Raw genomic sequence first — 14667 nt, forward strand, 5'->3', positions numbered from 1 at the left:
CTCTAGCTCTATCTCATCACCAGCAAGTCACCCAAAGGAATTGCATAGGGAACACGAGGTAAAGAGGTAGGAAGGAAAAAGAGAATGAATGTGTAGCCCCCGAGTCACAGAGCAGCAGAGAGCCAGGGAGGAGAGAAGCAACCTCCTTTCTGACTCCCCGGTTCCTGGTTGCAGTTTTTGTTGTTGTTTGTTTTATTCTTTGCTTTTTTTTTTTTTTTTGAGACAAAGTCTTGCTCTGTCGCCAAGGCTGGAGTTCAGTGATGTGATCTTAGCTTGCTGTAACCTCTGCCTCCTGGGTTCAAGCAATTCTTATGCCTCAGCCTCCTGAGTAGCTGGGATTAGAGGCATGCGCCACCACGCCCGGCTAATTTTTGTATTTTTAGCAGATGGTTTTGCCATGTTGGCCAGGCTGGTCTTGACCTCCTGACCTCAGGTGATCTTCCTGCCTAGGCCTCCCAAAGTGCTGGGATTACAGGCAAGAGCCACTGCGCCCAACCCTGATTGCAGTTTTTTCATGAGATCTCCTGGCATTTCCTTGCTCTTGGTTTCCCAAGACAGTGCCATATCCTCCCCATTTGGGTTTCAGGGGAGCCTAGTGGGTTTCTGTTACTTGCAAACGAAGTGGTCTTCACTAATATGGTAATTAAGTAAAGCATAAAGCAAAGCTAGGCAGTGACCGTGGCTCACATCTGCAATCCCAGCACTTTGGGAGGCCGAGGCAGGAGGATCGCCTGAAGTCAGGAGCTCGAGACCAGCCTGACCAACAAAACAAGACCCTGTCTCTATTATTTTCAAAAAAGCTAAAGTAAAAATGGAGACATCTGGCTATGAGCCCACTTCAGGACACAGCATGACCCCAGGGTTATGACTGATGCAAATGAAAGATCAAATCCAAGGAGTGAAAATGGAGCCCACCTGGGAGGGAAGGGGGTCTTACTTTAAGATCTGCTGTCCGGAAAACATCATCAGGTGGTGGATGGCCTTAAAGAAGAAGCTCATGAGGAAGTAGGGCCCAAAGGTCTTGTATAACACCTTAAACAGGGAGGGGTTCCACTCCTGTGGGGACTTGACAATCAAAGCCTCCACCTCCTCATTCGCATCCACCTTGGAACTCTCTTTCGGCTGGGCAGGATCCTTGGAGGAGTACACGACCTTCACTGGCTGCCTGGAACACAAGGAGGTGAAGCTGTTGTGGGGTCGGCCAGAGACGCAGCCCCCTACCACAGGGACATGGCCAGGGAATGTCACCCTTCCGGGAAGGCAGAGTCAAAGACAACAAGCCCAGGGAGAGAGGCAGCTCAGCACAGTGGTTATAAACACAGGCTCTAGAGCCACCGGCTCAAGGTCTGGCTTGGCCGCTGGCCAGCTGCGTGGCTTCAGGCAAGGTCCTTAAGCTCTCTGGGCCTCAGTTTCCTCCTCTGTGAAATGAGGATAAAAGTAGGACCTACCTCCAAGATAGGTAAGATTAACGAGTTGAATAAGTTAAAGACTTAGAAAACTGATGGCTCCAAACTGATCTAGAGTCAAGGCAATCCCCATCAAAAGCCCAGCTGGCTGCCAGGTAGAAATTATGAGCTAACTCTAAAATTCACATGGAAACTCAAGGACCCAGAACAGCCAGAACAATCGTGAAAAATAAGAACCAAGTTGGAGGATTCACACTTCCTGATTTCAAAACAATACAAAATAACAATCATGGCTGGGAGTGGTGGTTCACACCTGTGATCCCAGCACTTTGGGAGGCCAAGGCGGGTGGATCACTTAGGGTCAGGAATTTGAGACCAGCCCGACCAACATAGTGAAACCCCATCTCTACTAAACATACAAAAATTAGCCAGGCATGGTGGCAGGTGCCTGTAATCCCAGCTACTTGGGAGGCTGAGGCAGGAGAATTACTTGAACCTGGGAGGTGGAGGTTGCCATCAGCCAAGATCACGCCATTGCACTCCAGCCTGGGTGACAGAGCAAAACTCCATCTCAAAAAGAAAGAACAACAATAGGCTGGGCACGGTGGCTCACGCCTGTAATCCCAGCACTATGGGAGGCTCAGGTGGGCAGATCACCGGAGGTCGGGAGGTTCAAGACCAGCCTGACCAACATGGAGAAACCTCATCTCTACTAAAAGTACAAAATTAGCTGGGCATGGTGGCGCATACCTGTAATCCCAGCTACTTGGGAGACTGAGGCAGGAGAATCGCTTGAACCCAGGAGGTGGAGGTTGTGGTGAGCTGAGACCACACCATTGCACTCTAGCCTGGGCAAAAAGACTCGGTCTCAAAAAAAAAAAAAAAAAAATCATCAAGACAGGCAAAGGGATAGGCATATACAGCTCAATGCAAAAAAAAAAAAGAGTCCAGCCAGCTAGGGCAACATAGCAAGACTCTATTTCTAAAAAAAGATTTTTTTTTTTTTTGACTGGGTGCAGTGGTTCATGCCTATAATCCCAGGACTTCGGGAGGCCAAGGCAGGTGGATCACTTGAGGTCAGCAGTTTGAGAAGAGCCCGACCAACATGGCAAAACCTCGTCTCTACTAAAAATAAAAAAAATTAGCCAGGCGTGGTGGCGGTTGCCTGTAATCCCAGCCACTTGGGAGGGTGAGGAAGGAGAATCGCTTGAATTCAGGAGGAGAACGAGGTTGCAATGAGCCGAGGATGTACCACTGCACTCCAGCCTCGGCACCAGAGCAAGACTCTGTCTTAAAAAGCAAATAAATAAAATTGACTGTGATGATGACTGCACAACTCTATGAACACACTAAAAATCAGTGAACTATATGTTCTGCATACATGAATCGTGTGATGTATGAATATCTCAATAAAGCTGTCACCAAAAAAGTAGTCTTTACCTTACAGGGATTTTTTTTTTTTTTTTTTTTTTTGACATGGAGTCTTGCTCTGTCACACAGGCTGGAGTGCAATGGTGCGATCTTGACTCACTGCAACCTCCGCCTCCCAGGTTCAAGCGATTCTCCTGCCTCAGCCTCCTGAGTAGCTGGGATTACAGGCGTGCGCCACCACACACACCCGGCTAATTTTTATATTTTTAGTAGAGACAGGGTTTCACCATGTTAGCCAAGCTGGTCTCGAACTCCTGACCTCAAGTGATCCGCCTGCCTTGGCCCCCCAAAGTGCTGAGATTATGGGCATGAGCCACTGTGCCTGGCCAACAGTTCATTCTTGTACATCACTTAGTATTCAGTTGTGCAGATGTACATAACTGGTGCATCTGTCTGTTCACTTGCTAATAGATGTCTGGCTTACCTCCAGTTTGGGTTATCACAAAGTAGCTAAGAACATTCCTCTACCAGCCTTTTATGAACATACGTTCTCAGCTCTGTTGGCTGGATACCTGGGAAGGGGTGACTGGTGGTATGGTCACTATGTCTAACTTAAAAAAAAAACAAAACGGCCAAACTCTTCCAGTCACAGAAGCATTTCACATTCATGCCAGCAGAAACCACAGTCCAAAATGGCCCTAAGCTCTGAGTGGCCATACACAAAAGAGAACATAAAACCACTACACACAAACCAATGAAGCACTGGGTTTTTAAATCCAAAGGTAGAGCAGGGAGATTACTCACAGCTTCCTTTTTTTTTTTTTTTTTTGAGATGGAGTCTCATTCTATCACCCAGGCTGGAGTGCAGTGGCACAATCTTGGCTCATTGCAACCTCTACTTCCCGGGTTCAAGCAATTCATGCCTCAGACCCCCTGTAGCTGGATTACAGGCAAGCACCACCACATCCGGCTAATTTTTGTATTTTTAGCACAGACAGGGATTCACCATGTTGGCCAGGCTGGTCTCAAACTCATCAACTCAGGACAGCCTCCTGCCTCGGCCTCCCAAAGTACTGCAATTACAGGCATGAGCCACCATGCCCACCCACACGTGACTCAGGGATGAAGAGAGGTGGTAGAAGCATCCAGGAAACCACGCAGACCCCCCTGCCCTGGCATCCCTCACCTGATCCCCGAGCCTAGGACACCCAGCAGCCCAGAGCTGCACGGGCTGCATTCCTTTCTCTGGTTAACTAAAGGGATCTGGGTGTAAGGGGCCACACCAAGAAATTCCAGCCTAGGACAGAGTTTTCCTTCTCACTCTCTCCAGGTTCACAGGGGTTACAGGTACCAGATCTGGCTTACGCCTCTGGGAATAAAGCAAGCGATCCGTCTACCAATGTCCCAAGGAAATGATCCCCTGGCCCCATGCTGAGCATCCCTAAACACCAAGGTACTCAACAGAGCCAGACCCTTCTCAAGTGGCCCGCTTTCAAGCTCAAAGACCCAGTTCTCACCACATCCTCCCTGGCAAGATCAAAGTGTGCAGATGAATAAATAAAATTTGTACAATTAAAACCTGCCCAGCATTTACTCAGGGCTAGGGCACAGCTTATCATGACATATATCTCACTGAATTCTCAGAAAATGCTCTGGGTGAAAAATGGAGGCTCCAGTCAGGCACAGTGGCTCACGCCTGTAATCCCAGCACTTTGGGAGGCCAAGGTAGGTGGACTGCTTGAGCTCCGGAACTTGAGAACGGCCTGGGCAACATGGCGAGACATCATCTCTACAAAAAAAAAAAAAAAATTACTCAGGTGTGGTGGCGCGTGCCTGTAGTCCCAGCTACTAGGGAGGCTGAGGTGGGAGGATCACTCCAGCCTAGGAGATGGAGGTTGCAGTGAGCCGAGATCATGCCACTGCACTCCAGCCTGGACAAAAGAGTGACACCCTGTCTCAAAAAAAATAAATAAATGAATAAAATGGAGGCTCCCAGTGAGGCATGAAGGGACTTCATGGACAGCCCTTGAGGTTCCCACCCTGGTCTCCCTGCCTTCACTCTTGTCCCTAAAATCCACCTTCCCCAGGGCAGCCTGGGTTGTTATAAACCAGAACTCAGCTGGGTGTGGTGGCTCACACCTGTAATCCCAGCTATTTGGGAGGCTGAGGCAGGAGGACTGCTTGAAGCCAGGAGTTGGAGACCAGCCTGGGCAACACAGTGAGACCTGTCTCTATAAAAAAAAAAAATTTAAAAAGGCCAGGCGCAGTGGCTCACACCTGTAATCCCAGCACTTTAAGAGGCTGAGGCAGGCACATCACCTGAGGTCCGGAGTTTGAAAGCAGCCTGACCAGCATGGAGAAACCCCATCTCTACTAAAAATACAAAATTAGCCAGGCGTGGTGGTACATTCCTGTAATCCCAGCTACTTGGGAGGCTGAGGCAGGAAAATTGCTTGAACCCAGGAGGTGGAGGATGCAGTGAGCCAAGATAGCGCCACTGCACTCCAGCCTAGGCAACAAGAGCAAAATTCCATCTCGAAAAAATAAATATAAAATTAATTAGCCAGGCATGGTGGTATGTACCTGTAATCCCAGCTACTCTGGAGGATGAGGTGGGAGGATTGCTTGAGCCCGGAATTTTCAGGCTGCAATGAGCTGTGATCATGCCACTGCAATCTAGCCTGGGCAACAGAGCAAGACCGTGTCTCTAAAATACATACATACATGCATACATACATACATACATACAACAGAACTCACGTCACACCACTGCCCTGCAGAAAACCTGCCCCTGTGTTCTCACTGCACCGGGAATCCCACCCTAACTCTCAGAGGAGACCCCTGCAAATCCTTCTCCTGCTTCATCTCCTCCCTTTCTCTCCGTCACTCACTTTCCTCAAGCCACACAAGCCCCAATGCACCACAAGCGTTCTCAGAGCCTTTGCACTGGCTGCTCCCTCTACCTGGAAAGCCCTTCCTTCCCCAGATACACACAAGGCTCACTCCCTCTGATGCAAGTCTCTGCTCAAATGTGACCTTCTCAAAACAGACATACATGGTCAGCTGGGCATGTTAAACAAAAATGCTTCAAAAAGCAGTAACACTCAGGATGCCAGAGGCTCGGAAAGAGCCAGAGACAGACTTAGGGAGGGACAGGCACATGCTCACCAAGGGTCATGGCCGCACTGGGTAGAACTCTGACCACTGTATCTAAAACAGCTCCCTCAGCCGGACGCGGTAGCTCATGCCTGTAATCCCAGCACTTTGGGAGGCCGAGGCAGGAGGATCACTTGAGGTCAGAAGTTCGAGACCAGCCTGGCCAACATGGTGAAACTCCGTCTCTACTAAAAATACAAAAAATTAGTCAGGTATGGTGGCATGCACCTGTAATCCCAGCACTTTGGGAGACCGGGGCAGAAGAATTGCTTGAACCCGAGAGGCAGAAGTTGCAGTGAGCCGAGATCACACTACTGTATTCCAGCCTGGGTAACAGAGTGAGACTCCATCTCAAAAAAAAAAAAAAAAAAAAAAAAAAAGACACAAAGACACACACACACACACAGACACACACACACACAAAAGCTTCCTCGGTTACTCTCACCCTCATTTCCTCATTTTTATCTCACCCCAACACTATCATTCTCCAAAGCTTCGTATCAATGCATGTTTCACAACCAACGTCCTGTCTCCCATATAGAATGTCGATGGCACCCAACTAGAGTGTGTCTCTTTTGTTCCACTCTCTGAACCCTCAGGGACTAAACATCGCTAAGCACAAAAGCAGCAGTCGGTTTCATCTGCTCAATGGATTAAGGGCCAGGCCAGTGGAGAAGCTTCTTGATTCAAACTCTGTCCTCCTCCCAAGGCTGTGATATTGGCCTCTCCCATGGTGTCTCCAGCAACCTGCTCTCCTGACAAGCTCCAGGGGACACAAAGGTGGGCATCCTTCTTCCATGAGAGGAAGCCGAGCCAGGTGATCAGCAGAGGCGTGGATGAGGAATGCTGAAGCCCACGCTACAAATGTGGCCTGCTTAGCAGGGGGGGATGCTGCAGGTGAGGCTGAAGGAATCCAGATGAGATGGGTGATGTTAGGGGTCAAGTTGACTGGGTTAAGGGATACCCAGATGGCTGGTAAAGTGTTATTTCTGGGTGTGTCTGTGGGGGTGTTTCCAGACGAGACTGGCATTTGAATGAGTGGACTAAGGAAGATCCATCCTCGCCCCATGTGGGTGACACCGCCCAATCAGCAGAAGGTCCGGACACAACAAAAAGTCAGAGTAATGGCAAATGCAGGCACTCTCTCTTCTGCAGCCGGGATGTCATCCTCTCCCACCCTTGAACATCAGAACTCCAGGATGTCTGGCCTCTGGATTCTGGGACTTACCCAATGACTCCAGGTTCTCAGGCCTTTGACTGTGGACTGAGAATTCCACCATCAGCTTCCCTGGGTCTGAGACTTTTGGACTTGGCCTGAGCCATGCTACCAGCTTCCTGGGTTCTCCAGGTTGCAGATGACCTAGTGTGGGACTTCTCAGCCTCCATAATCACATGATCCAGTTTCCCTAGTAGATCCCCTCTCATCCTCCATCCACCCATCCATCATCTATCAATCCTCCATCTATCATCCATCTATCATCTATCCATCTACCTCCATGTATACATCCACCAACTATCTATCCGTCTATCATCTACCTATCATCTATCACCTATCAATCTATCATCCATCTATCAATCTATCATCTATCCATCCATCCATCCTACTAGTTCTGTCCCCATGAAGAACTGTAATCAACAGGGGCCCCACCTCTGCCTGCCAAAGACCTTCAACTGGGTCATGGACATGGGCTGTTTCCTTACAATGCTCAGTCACAGACGCCCAAGCTCTATCTGCCTCCCACGAGACAATTTCTCCCATCACCTGGACCACCCAAACAGCCTCCGACCAGAGTCACGAGGTCCTCTGCTGATGTCCTAGTGGCTGGCACCATGGATGTCCCAGATTCCCACCCACCATCTGGGTCTGACTGAAGGCCTGTATCCTGGGCATCCCTGGAACAGAATGAGGAACTGAACCCCAGTCTGGGGTTTTTCCCTGTAAGGCCAATGGGTCTGTGGGGAATCCAATGCACCACACTGGCCCCATCACGGCTTATCGTAGTAAACTTACCCCAGAACAGGCAACAGGAACAAAAACAGCCATTCTACTACCCTCATGGCCGCAATCCACTGCCCCCACGTCACCCGCAATTTAATGTTCCAGCTTGTCCGGGCTCCAGACACGTCTTATGTCCTTGTTTAATTGGCAGCTGCTTTTCTTTCTTACTGTTACATAGAATAATAACGCATCGTGCAACTAATGGCGTCTCAGATTTGATGAGTTAAGGTATGTGCAGGGGAGGCACTGGCCTGATTCCCAAAAGAATGACAGAGGAGGCGCAGTGGGGCACGCCTTACATAGGGGGTAGAGCCTAAAAGCCAGTACAGCCAAAATCACCTTCAAATGGGGCTTCTTTGGCTACACAGATTTACATGGTCAGCTGGGCATGTTGGACAGAACATTCAAACAGCAAGAACATGCAGGATGCCAGAAGCTCAGAAAGACACAGAAAAAAGTGAGACTGACTCAAGGAGGGATAGTCACGCGCCATGGCAAACAGCATCAACTGCCTATTTGGACAACATTTTTCTTTCTTCTTCTTTTTTTTTTTTTTGATACGGAGTCTCACTCTGTCTCCCAGGCTAGTATGTAGTGGTGAAATCTCAGCTCACTGCAACCTCCGCCTCCTGGGTTCAAGTGATTCTCCTGCCTCAGCCTCCTGAGCAGCTGGGATTACAGGCGCCTGCCACCACGCCTAGCTAATTTTGGCCAACATGGTGATGTTGGCCAGGCTGGTCTCAAACTCCCGACCAAGTGATCCGCCTGCCTCGGCCTCCCAAAGTGCTGGGATTAGACATGAGAGCCACCACGCCCAGCTTCTTTCTTCTTTTCTCTACCCAGTTGCCTTAATGACATGTGAGATTCTACCCCATTTGGCAGAAAAGCAAACTGAGGCCAGGAGGAGAAGTGAGGCATCCTGCCCAGAACCACAAAGCTAGTAACAGGCAGCACTGCCAGGGCCCCATCCTGGATTCAGGCCACAGTAGTGGAAAGGAGGTGACCGGGGCATCCTGGAGGACAAGGAAACTCACACTTACTTCCTAGTCTTGGCACATTCCTTCTTCCAGTTCTTTACCAAAACAGGCACGACTTGTTCCGATGTGTCCTCCTTGTTTAAGGACCAGAGGTCGCTGCCCTCCAGGGGCTGGCGGTAGCCCCGGACAATCAACCTAGGGCCAAGACACAAGGGGGTTAGGCAATAAGAGTCAATGAGAGGAGGAGGAAGACAGGGCTCACTCACTTCACACACCTGCTGATGCTGCTCACCTCTGCAGCACAGCTTCCTGCTGCAAACAAAGGCAGCCACGCAGCTGGGGAAGTCAGAATGTGGATGGACATTTGCACATATTACAAGCTAATTACAGCTCATTCTATTGGGTCATGCAAGAAAAATGGCTTTTTTTTTTTTTTTTAGTGGTGCATACAAAAGACTTAGGGAAAAAAATGATTTAGGAACAAAATATCAGGATGGCTCTAATTTATTTTTTATTATTCATTCATTATTTATTTGGAGACAGGGTCTCGCTGTGTCACCCAGGATGGAGTACAGTGGTGAGAGTGCAGCTCCCTGCAGCCTCCAGCTCCCAGTCTAGAGCAATCCTCCCACCTCAGCCTCCCGAGTAGCTGGGACTTTGGGTGAAAGCCATTATGACTGGCTAATTTTTTTTATTTTTTATTTTTGTAGAGACAGAGTCGCCCTATGTTGCCTAGGACTTTGGGAGGCCGAAGTTGGAGGACTTTGTGAGCCCTGGAGTTCAAGACCAGCCTGGGCAACATAGAGAGACTCTCTCTACAAAAAGTAAAAATAAAAAAATTAGCCAGTCATGATGGCTCGCACCTGCAGTCCCAGCTACTCGGGAGGCTGAGGTGGGAGGACCGCTAAGGCCAGGAGGTGGAGGCTGCAGAGAGCTGTGATTGTGTCACTGCAGTCCAGCCTGGGCAACAGAGTCAGACCCTATAAAAAGAAAAATAAAAAAAATAGGTTGAAGGAAAAAATAAAAAAAAAAAGGCTGACATGACAAAGCATTAGTAAGCATGAAATCTGGGTGATGAGCTTATTGAATTTTATTATATTAATCTTTCTATGTGACTCCATCCAGGCTGGAGTATAATGGTGCCATCTCGGCGCACTGCAACCTCTGCCTCCTGGATCCAAACGATTCTCCTGCCTCACCCTCCCAAGTAGCTGGGATTACAGGCGTGTGCTGCCCGGCTAATTTTTGTATTGTTAGTGGAGACAGGGTTTCCCCATGTAGGCCAGGCTGGTCTCGAACTCCTGACCTCAGGTGATCCATCCACCTCGGCCTCTGAAAGTGCTAACATTACAGGCATGAGCCACCGCGCCCAGCAGACTGAACACTTTTATAATAAAAGGTAAAATGCTTTCATCTTTTGTTCTAAAACAATTTCAAACTTATAGAAAAATTACTCAAATCATACTAAGAATTCACTCAACTCACCATTGTTAACATGTTGCCATGTCTGCAGTATCATTCTCTCTCTGTATCCATTGACATGCACACACATGCAAACACATCATCTTTTCCTGAACCATTTAAACAGTTAAAGGCATGGCACAGTGGCTCACATCTGTAATCCCAGCACCTTGGGAGGCTGAGGTGGGTGGATCATCTGAGGTCAGGAGTTTGAGACCAGCCTGGACAACATAGTGAAACCCCATCTCTACTAAAAATACAAAACTTAGCTGGACATGGTGGCAGGTCCCTGTAATCCCAGCTACTCAGGAGGCTGAGACAGGAGAATCTCTTGAATCCAGGAGGCGGAGGTTGCAGTGAGCTGAGATCCTGCCACTGCACTCCACCCTGGACGACAGAGCAAGACTCCATCTCAAAAAAAAAAAAAAATTAACATATAGGCTCCACATGCCTTTACCCCCAAAAAACTGGAGGTATCCCCTTCCAATCCGGGACATGCTCTTATGTAACTAGAGCACAATTTTCCAAAACAAGAATGAATGTTATTTGCACGCACTGTCCCAGTGATGCTTTTTAATAGTAACTTGAAGGAATTATTTAAAACATCTAATTTTTTAAAACAATGTTTGTCATTAAGACAAGGATGAGACCGGGCATGGTGGCTCATGCCTGTAATCCCAGCACTCTGGGAGGCTGAGGCGGGAGAATCACTTGAGCTCAGAAGCTGGAGACCAGCCTGGGCAACATGATGAAACCCCACCTCTACAGAAAGTACAAAAATCTGCTGGGCATGGGGGAACACGCCTGTAGTCCCAGCTACTCAGGAGGCTGAGGCAGGAGCATCACCTAAGCCCAGCAGACTGGGACTGCAGTAAGCTACAATTGTGCTGCTGCACTCCAGCCTCAGTGACACAGCGAAAGCCTGTCTCAAAAAAAAAGAAAAAAAAAAAGATGATGCATATTAGGGGCAAAAAAAGATTCTTCAAACAATCCCCACTAAGATGTTAACAATGGGCAGAAAAAGATATACAAAAAGAGGACCAGAAGGTAGCTGGGCATGGTGGCTCACACCTGTAATCCCAGCACTTTGGGAGGTCGATGCGGGTGGATCACCTGTGGTCAGGAGTTTCAAGACAAGCCTGGCCAACATGCCAAAACTCTGTCTCTACCAAAAATACAAAAAGTAGCCGGGCATGGTGGTGCATGCCTATAATCCCAGTTACCTGGGAGGCTGAGGCAGGAGAATCGCTTGAACCTGGGAGGTGGAGGCTGTAGTGAGCTGAGATTGACAGAGCGAGACTCCGTCTCAAAAAAAACAGAAAGAAGACCAGAAGGAGGCATACTAAAATGGTGATACTGGTTGCCTCTGGATGTCTCCTATACTGCTGATCTGCACATGTGGTTTTTTAACCCACACTTCCTATGGTGAGACGGTATTATTTTTCTAAGGAGTGGGGGACAGGAGAGGGACAATGTCAATAATAACTATACCTAATATTTTAAAAACCCAAATCTGAAGCTAAAGCAAGAGCAGTCCAGCATATGGCTGTCCCAGACAAAGCCTTCTGCAGAGGTATAAGCTGCTCACGGCTCATGTGTTTATCACATTCAAGTTCACGGAACTGCCGGACAGAGTTGGTGTCTCTGAGACCACATGGCCAGCACAGGCAGATTCAAGACAACTCTGCAGAAGAGCAAAGGAGAGAGAAGTCGGGGAGGGGGGGAGCTGAGCATGTTCGTTCCTTCGTTCATTCATTCATTCATTCCCCACCACCTCCCTGAGGTCTGGGGGGCCCGGCCTTACCCTGTGATCCACCAGAAGGTGATCCTGGACAGGAAGGAGGCGCTGGACTCCGGGCAAGGATTCTAGTGGAAAGCAGCACAGGTTTGGGAGGAAGAGAGAAAGGAACGATTCGACTTTTCATCCAGGTCAGAGCTTAGCAAGTAGTCAGCTGCTCACTCTTCCTTCCAGAGGACTAGCGTCAGCTCCACACCATTCTGCACCCCAAAAGGACCCTCTCCTAATCCCCAGGAGAAAGAAACTCATGGCAGCTCTTCCAGTTTCGATCAACGGAGTGTCTACCATGTACAACCACAATACAACATGCTATAGACCTGCCTTATCTTCTATCCCCGCAACAACCCTAGGAGCTGGTGTTAACGTCATCCCTACTTCACTCATTCATTCAACAAATATTTTCTCAGCCCCTACTATGTGCTAGGCATTCTACAAGGTACTACAGGGTTGCCTTATATCCCTACGACAACCTCATGAGCGGGTATTACTATTGTCCCCACTGTACTCATTCAGTCACTGAATATTTATTGACCACCTACTATGTGCTAGACACTCTACCAAGAGCTTACATACTTGCATTATTTTATATCCTCATGGAATTCTATAAACATGGTATTACTATTATCTCCACTTCATTCATTCATCCAACAAGTATTTCCTGAACACAACCCTTGTGCCAAGCACCCTGCATACAAATCTAAACAAACAGAAATGACCCCTGCCTGTATGGAGCTTGTGGCCTACTGCAGTAATCATCAGTAGTACCTGCCAAGATTCTCTACTATTAATAGCTAGCTCGGTTCTAAGTGCTTTACACAAACTACCTTATTTGATCTTCATCCTCGCTTCACAAGATAGATAAAAGTATTACCTCATCCCTGTTTTGCAGTTAAAAGAAACTGGGCCTGTAATCCCAGCACTTTGGGAGGCCAAGGCAGGCAGATCACAAGGTCAAGAGATCGAGACCATCCTAGCCAACATGGTGAAACCCCGTCTCTCCTAAAAATATAAAAACCGCCCCGCGGTCCCAGTCGTGGGCTCCGGGCCCCTCGCAGCCTCCACGGAACCCCGCCCAGCCTCTTCGGCCCACGGGGACCCGAGAGACACCCGGCCCCGTGACGCGCCCGGGCCCCAGCCGCCCTCCTCAGGCGGGGCCCGTCAGCCCGTGTCCCCCTGTCTGGGTCACAACGGCAGCTCGAGACTGGGAAACAGTCGCCTCGGAGGCGGGAGCCCCGGGCCGCAGCACCATCCCCATCGCCCCCTCCCGGTACGGACCTTCTCCAGGGACGCGTCCATGGCTGAGGCGTCCGGTGGTGGCCCGGCGGTCCCGGGCTCTACTTCCTCCTCCCGCGCCCCGCCGCTCTTTCCACGCTGGCAGCGCTGACGTCCCCCGCGCCCGCGGCCGGCGGGGCGGAGAGAAGGAGGAAGTGGCTGGCGGCGCCCCGGGCTGGAGAACCTGAGGGTTGAGAGGCGGCGGGGCGAGGCGTGGCGGGGCGAGGCGTGGCGGGGCCCCATGGCGGTGGGCGGAGCCCTCTGGGCTTCCGTACCTGGGCGTCACGCCGGCCCTCCCTAACGTGCGCAGGTGAAGGGGGGGAGGATGCCCCGTGGATTGTTCACCAAACTCTTTCCAGCAGCCTGTTGCAATCATCAAGGTAGAAGTATAATAATCACAAAGTACTATTCATGGAGTGAAAGGCTGGAAATACTAGTGACGCACGTTCACTTCCAGGCCCAGGATTCCAAGTCTCCCGCCTCACCTCCCGCTGACATCCCTCGAGAATGGAACAGGCCATTCGCCACGGAGGCGGCGAGCGAGCGAGCAAGCAACCTTGCGCATGCGCAGGACTCGCAGCGTCCTCGGCGCCCGTGGCCTTGGGGGTTTTGGGGTTGGGGGCTGCTTGGTGAACGCTGTTCAGAGAAGGCGCTGATCTAAGCTGAGGTGTTGTCTCAGACCTTACCGCCGAATTCTAGACGGAAAAAATTGTTGAAACAACTGGTCCAGCCTCCTTCATGTCACAATTATGACTTGTCAGGTAATGGGTAATAGTAATAATGACAATATTAATACATCAGCTGCTGCTCTTCCATTTTCCTATTTCAGCAGCTCTAGGAGATCATTATCCCCATTTCACAGTGCCGATCTAGGTAGGATTCAGACCCAAGCCCCATGAGTCTACATACTGCTTCCACTCCTACTTTAAATGTTTTAAAAAGTTAATTTTTTATTAATTTTTTTATCTTGTTAACCGATGAACTGAAGAGAAAAAAAATTAAAATCTCATTTTAATACAGAAGGTGGGGGTGTCTCACTATGTTACCCAAGCTGGCTTCAAACTCCTGGCCTCAGGCGATCTTCCCGTCTCAGCCTCCCCAAGTGCTGGGATTAAGGGCGTGAGCTACCACGCCCGGCCACTTTTGCAATTTTACTGCAATGTGTTTCGAACGAATGGGGAGGGCGTACATTTGCTTAGTAGATTCCTCCGACCTTAATGTGGGAAA

At 49.4% G+C, this 14667-nt stretch overlaps 1 protein-coding gene across 1 annotated transcript in view; it reads right to left on the bottom strand.

Annotated features, from left to right (window-relative positions):
* LOC115834422 (multidrug resistance-associated protein 1-like) overlaps nt 1-13467 on the bottom strand; it is a 68107-nt gene extending 54640 nt beyond the window's left edge. The window contains 4 exon segments of the mRNA XM_030809185.1: nt 938-1165; nt 8973-9104; nt 12175-12236; nt 13444-13467. Coding sequence (XP_030665045.1) covers nt 938-1165; nt 8973-9104; nt 12175-12236; nt 13444-13464 — 443 coding nt within the window. The 5' untranslated portion in view covers nt 13465-13467.
* Nucleotides 13468-14667: the final 1200 nt, after the last annotated feature.

This window comes from Nomascus leucogenys, unplaced genomic scaffold (assembly GCF_006542625.1).
Source record: "Nomascus leucogenys isolate Asia unplaced genomic scaffold, Asia_NLE_v1 Super-Scaffold_637, whole genome shotgun sequence".
NCBI lineage: Eukaryota > Metazoa > Chordata > Mammalia > Primates > Hylobatidae > Nomascus > Nomascus leucogenys.